The sequence below is a fragment of the Athene cunicularia genome (genome assembly GCF_003259725.1).
Source record: "Athene cunicularia isolate RWA chromosome 5 unlocalized genomic scaffold, athCun1 chr5_part2, whole genome shotgun sequence".
Lineage (NCBI taxonomy): Eukaryota > Metazoa > Chordata > Aves > Strigiformes > Strigidae > Athene > Athene cunicularia.
This window is the reverse complement of record NW_020799102.1, coordinates 1,480,423-1,486,789: the sequence shown is the minus strand read 5'-3', so window position 1 is coordinate 1,486,789 and position 6,367 is coordinate 1,480,423. Positions and strand designations below refer to the sequence as shown.

Sequence of the window (6,367 nt, the reverse complement as noted above, 5' to 3'; positions counted from 1 at the left end):
GCCGCTCCTCAGCGCGGCTCCGCAGAGGTGCCGAGGCGATGGGTCACCGCGCGCGGGGCTCCGCAGGGAAAAACGCAAAGTTACCGCGTGGTACCTGCGGTTTGCGTTGCTCTGGCTTCGCTGCAACAGATACCGGTGCTAGAATTGAGAAACCGTAGGCTGTGTCGAGATGTTGTTCCTGGGAGTGTGGCGCTATTAATTGCTGTTTCCTGGGGATTTAACAGCGATTTAGAACTGGCTTTTGGCCGTGACACTTCCTTTCCCATCCTGGCGATAAACCCTCCCAGCCAGCTGTACCCCTTACCAAGCTTAGCTCGGCTCAAACGCTTTGGGGGTGCTCCTGGTGCTTCAGGAGCCGGCATTGGTGGGTGAACTCTCATGCTTGATTCCGGTTGTTTTATCGGCATCATTTCTATGAGCTCCACGTCTCTTTCCCTCAGTCCTGGAAGAGGACTGCCCACATCCTTGCCTGTGATCTTGCTAGAAAATACAAGCTCTTACACCCGAGTTCCGCTGGTCAGGTATTTCGTATGGTTCTGCAGGACACTCAGTCCAGAGAAGTGATGCAGAAAGCCATGACTGTCAGTGTTAGGCCAGTGGGCAAAGCACGTCTTTATGAAATTCAGTCCTCGCAGTAAGAGATGTGTCTGTACCTAGAAAAGTGCTCCTAAATCCTGTGTTTGCTGGAGTTGTTCCAGAAATCCACTTCAGCACACGTGCGTGTACGTCCGTAGTTTTTCCCAGTGTGTTAAATGCTTTTTGATTAAGGAAACCAAGCTGACATTGGAAGTCCCTCGTTTGGAATATGAGCTGAGGGCAATATGATTTGGCTCGAGTTTGACAATCAGGAGTTGAAGGGGGAGGGTGCTTGGCTCTCACCCTGCCAATCTGGGCAGCAGTGGAGCGGGGGGTGTTGATCTTGATGAAGCCGCTGATTCTAGGTGATATTTCTGCCAGTACAAACTGCAGAGAAACACTTGGATGCTGCTGGATTGTGGGGTGGTCACTGCAACGCCTGACGTATGCGAGGGTAGCCGAGGGCTGTCGTCGTTCTGAGGGCAAGGGGACCGTTCTTGGAGAGCACGGTAGCGTTGCCACATGTAGGCTGAGTGAGCGAGTGACTAAGGATCCTGCTGAGGTCTGCGGAGTAGTGCTGCCTTATAAATGGAAAATGGGTAAAACTCTCATTTTCTTACTATCTAGTTAAGGAGGCTTTTGCCCTGTGTCTTGTGGTGCCTTAAAATCACCTAATGCTGTTTTTATTATATAATCTCCCCTTGTTGCACCTTTTTCCTGTTGTGGGGGTATGGGGCCAGAGTGTGGTCAGCCACTGGTAGAGGACTGTCATCCTAAAATAAAGGCTGTAACTGCAGTTTGTTTGTCCGTGTGAATTAATTCCTTTGAAAGCCCAAATGTGCCACCATTCTTCAAGGAGCTTTCCCTGTGTCAGCTAGTCCCTTCCAGGAGGGCAGTGCGGACAACTGTGTTGTCAAATTTTTCCTTAACTTTAACCTATTTATTTTATTTTCCTAGTAGTGTGTGTCGCGCTGGCAGCCAGCAGCTGAAATGATTGTGAAAGTTTCGGGGGTTTTCCTACTGTTACTTTTGACCTGTGCATGACAGCGTCAAGTGTGTTAGTGTATTCTTTGGTAATGACTCAGTTCTTACAGTGGGGGAGAATAAAGATTATACAGAGGAACAGTTTTTTTCCTGTGATCCTTGGTACTCTTCTCGTGCCATGTGTTACAGAGATGGTCACAGAAAATGGAAATTTAAGAGTAGGTGCCCTCTGCCTTTGCCTGTGTGGAAAGGTATGGAAAGTACCTTTTCTCTTGGAAGTTAAGAAGCTCAGGGATAAGGTTACCCACACGGCCTGCTCAGTTGGGAAAAATTCAGGGATTTGGCACTTGTCAGAAGTCAGAAATCATTCTAGAAGTAGTTCAGTTTGCAAAGGTAACCTTACTGCTATCACTGTGATCCTTGGGAAAGGTAATACTTTCCAGCTGTCTCCCTGCTCTTTTTAAATCTTTTTAAAACTTTGAAAAACAAGTTACATGCTGTATAATATTTTATTCAATCTTAATAACTTATAATTGGAAAATACTGTACTTTAATTACCTTGTGGGAACCTGCTCAGTCAGTGCCTTGACAGTTCTTTGTCATCGGAAAATGTCAAAAGGATGAAACTGGAAGAAGCTTTATGAGACAGATTGGCAGTCTCTGTATCTTTTATCCCTGAACTAATTTCAAAACATCTATTACTACTATCAGAGAACTGGAAATATCAGGCCTGCCTGTTCTAGGCAAATACGTTCACTGCTGTTTCCAGTACCTTTGATTGTTTCTTGCCCGTCTGCTTACAGAATTAGTTTTCTGAATGCAGACAAAGGGCCTCTTTGTGCCTGAGATGTTGACTTTTATTTTTTGTATGGTGTGAAGCACAGTAAATCTGATATTTTCACTGAGCTAGCATGGAAAAAAACACCGGGTTTGTTTGTGGTTTTGTTTGTTTTTTTTTTAATACCCCCACACAGAGCTTTCTACAACATCCCTGTGGCTTTGTTTCTGTGACCAGTGGAAGAGTGTATGCTGATATGTCTTACAGGTTTTTGCCACTGGGACTTGGTTTTGTGTGGGAGAAGGTGCATCCAGTAGAAGTTGGGGGGATTTGCTACCTGTGAGCAGTAACCCTGACAGATGGCTAAAGATACTTGGAGCTGCGTGTCTTTCGGGGTGGGGGCGCAAAAAAGATCAGTGAAATAGTAAATCAATTTATATCCACTAAATAAATAATAAATGGTGTGCAGCAACTTTTTTGAAGTGAAGAGGAAGCATTCCTCCCCCTCCTAGCAGCCAGTGGAAGGTGGTGGGGATGTTGCATGTTTTCATGCCAGCCCAGTCTTGGATTACCAGTTTGTGATCATCTGGTTAGAAAGTGTGTGTGATTCTCTCCTAAAATTTCTGTGTTATCCCTGATGTCTGTATATATTTCGTAGCATGTATTTAACTAATGCATATCTTTCAGGAAGGCATCCAGTCTAGATTTTAAGATGTTGAGAGATGTCAGATATGTCTTTGTCACCACATTATGTTGTGACTCTGTGGGTTAATTGCTTTTACTAAGCCTTACTTTAATTTGAATCTAATTAGTTGTAATGTCCTCTGGTTATTGATGGTTTTTATCTCTCACACTAAATAATTCTATATTGCCATCATGTGGATATGATGTTAGTTACTAAGGTCATGGTGTGGCAGCAGAGATCTATGGAGCTCAGGAAGTTTAATTAAATAAAAAAGGAAAATGAAAAGGAAAAGAAGGAAAAAAAAAAAAAAGGAAGTGCTGGGTAGAAGGTTCTGTGGGCTAATATAGTTTTTGTAGGAATTGATTCAGACTGTTTGGCGCAAAAAGTGTAGAAATTGCAGCTAAGGAAGAGTTAGCCTGGAGATGCCTCTGCCTGGACGTTTCTCTTGTTTTACTCAGTATTGTGAGAAATCTTTTGTGATGGCCAGCACAGGGATATTTTTGTAGAACTGAGGATATGTGTGTGCAAACAGCCATTTTTGGAAATAGAGGATGGGTGTTCAAAACAAAGTATCACTTAGCTATTTGTTGCACATTGTTCTTACTTCTAAAAAATGAACCTTACAGCAGCATGAGATTTTCTAAGGCAGTCTGGAGGAAGAGATGGCGATTTATCTGCAGGAGAGATTAGGGAGACAGAAGATCTGCAAATTGGCAGGAACTTTTTTTCTGTGCCCTCTCCAGGGTTGGCTGCAGCACTTCCAAGGCAACATTCCTCAAACTTGTTGGAAACATTTGCTGGATTTCTTTCCGTGCTATAAAAGCCTGCTGCTTTCACGCGGGCCCTGGTGAGGTTCTGTATTTTCTGATCCGCTCTTCCGATTCTCTGCTGGTCAGAATTGCCCAAGTCAGAGCATGCTGCTTAACTTGAGCAGAGAAATCTTGCATCGGGCTACCGATGTGTCACCCAGCCAGTGCTTTTTGAGCCCTGGCAGTGTCCGGTTGCTAGAACATCCCTGAGGAGTTGTGCAACACTGCTGAGCCCTGTTAGTCAGCTGGGCACGTTCACACTCCTGGCGGATGTGGGTGTCGTTACCCTGTCCTGAAAGGAAGGGGTCACATAGTGCCTTTGAGTGAGCTACAAGCATGGAAGAGATGACTTTACACAGAGGCACCGTGAGAGTTAAAGCTGCATTTGGGCTTTAGCCCTTGTATTAATTCTCTGTATCCGTTTCTTGGTTGTAAACACACTCCAGAAGTCTGAAGGAGGATGGGGGGTGGTGGGAGTCAGCCTGGGGCCGCTCTTCAGGGGTGGTGCAAAGGCTGGCCCCCACTGCCACGGGCAGCAGAGCCACAGGATCTGGTGGAATCCCAGGCTTGGCATGCCAGGAGCGCGCAGGATTAGTTCCACCCTGGGAAAATGGCTTTCCTTGTACTGGTGTACCCTGTGCAGAGGTTGAGTGTGCGCGGGGATGGCCGGTGGTCCCTTCGGACAGACGGCTTTTTCCGTGCTGATGTCCGAACCCTGGCTCCTCAGAGCTGTCAGACCCCTTGAGTTCTGCAGCAGTTTACAAAACAAATCATCAGCCCCCAGAATTAACTCTGTGCTTTTACAGAATTAAGTTTGGCATAAGGGCACCTTCCTGCCCTTCCTGTTTATTGCCATTTTTTTTTTAAAAGACCCGCTTAAAGCGTGTTACCTGTAATGCAAAGGTGTGCTGTCTGAGTGGAACTGTTTTAAACTAAAGCCTGAAACAAACATTAATAGGTTTAAACATGTAAAAATGTTCAATATTTAAAATAGATCGTTTGGGGAACTTTAACCTGTGACCTCTGTAGAACTGATGAATGGAAACTTTGTCTTTTTTCTTCTCATTCAAAGGAAAATGACTAATTTGCCAAAGCTTTGCTCTTTAATCCATTGTTGTGGTTTCTCTGTGGAGTTACGTCTTATTGTACTTCTCTTACCGAGTGATCGTTTTATGAGAGGCACCAATTTACGGCAAGGAAAATGAACGTTACTATTTTGGAGTGTCACAAGTACGTACAGAAATTTAATCAGTGTTGTGTACCTTTATAGATGTGCTGAAGACTTGCTACTGGTCTAAGAATAGGCACTTTTTTTATTATCTCTGGGAGTTTTAACAGACTTTAAAGTGCAGCCTATGGCTTAAGCCCACCAGCCACGTTTCTGTTGCATTGCAGATGCCTGGAGCTTTCAGGCAGTGTCACAAACAAAGTGCATGCTTTGGTTTGGTTGCCACTGATAATTTTTTTGTCATCTAGGTGGATGAGAGAGATCTCTCATATCACAAACTGGCAGTTAACCTCTTATTTTTGAAACGCTGAGGCCTGACCGCTTGCTTTGACCCTGTGCAACGTGAACGTTTTGGTTTCATCTCTGTAGTTTTGGACATATTATCAAGATTAGGACAAATGTTGAATTTTTTTTGAAGGTTTTAAAAACCTCTCTGTATCCAAACAGGATTGTTCCTGTTAATTATGAATGTCAAAATGTTGATCAGTTTTAAATTGTTATTAATTTTTGTTGTATTTTTCTGTGTCTTATTCTTCACGATAACTTAAATGCTAAAGTACTGTTGAAGTAACAGATTTGTTGTACTGTCTATTTATCGTATTTCCTTATTTCCGGCATGTGTCAGATGATGTGTTGGTATATGGAGGGTAGAGAGCTGTGACATTCGTTTGTTCATCTTTTAAAATCTCTTTCAGAAATGCTTTTGTGACTTTACCATTATTTGGAATAAAGAAAACAAGATTATTTTTTTTTTTTGTGACAGGGTTGATGGTAGGCTAAGATGGGACTAGTTGTTCTTGTTGACAGATTCTTTCTCTAGCAGTACCTACAGATTTAACTTTTTAAACCAGAGGCAAATGGTACTGGCTGTTCTTTGGAATTTTAGTTCACTTGGAGAACTGACAGAAAGATTAGTAAATAGATCCTTTGTGTGTTCTCAATGATTGTTATTGTTTTTAATGTAGTTATTGCATCATTTAATGACAAACAAGAACACCTATGCAGAGCAATGGATAATAAGGGTGTGGCCCCATAAGATAATTTTAGTTTGTGCTGGAGATTGAGCGAGGTCATTGACCACTAGCTCTGCTGGGGTAGTCGCTGGGGTATTCCTCCCTCCCTTCCGTCCAGGGAGCAGATCTGTCTGAACCTCTGCTCCCCCCACACCCCCCCCAAGAGGGACTTAAACAATTTCCTTAGGTCGTTTTTGTCATACACTTTATTTGGAAAAGAAGAGCTCTGATAGTAATTTCCTTGAAAAACCTACAGTTTCTGAATGTGACAGAAGGATGGTTGAAAAGAGAAGT

General features: G+C 43.5%; 1 protein-coding gene across 1 annotated transcript in view; it reads left to right on the top strand.

The window, feature by feature from the left end:
- Positions 1–914: 914 nt before the first annotated feature.
- The window catches only part of PTDSS2 (phosphatidylserine synthase 2), a 41,227-nt gene continuing 35,774 nt past the window's right edge, over positions 915–6,367 (top strand). Inside the window, exon 1 of the mRNA XM_026850602.1 lies at positions 915–1,175. Within this exon, the coding sequence (XP_026706403.1) occupies positions 1,165–1,175 (11 nt within the window). The 5' untranslated portion in view covers positions 915–1,164. The remainder of the gene's footprint in view (positions 1,176–6,367) is intronic.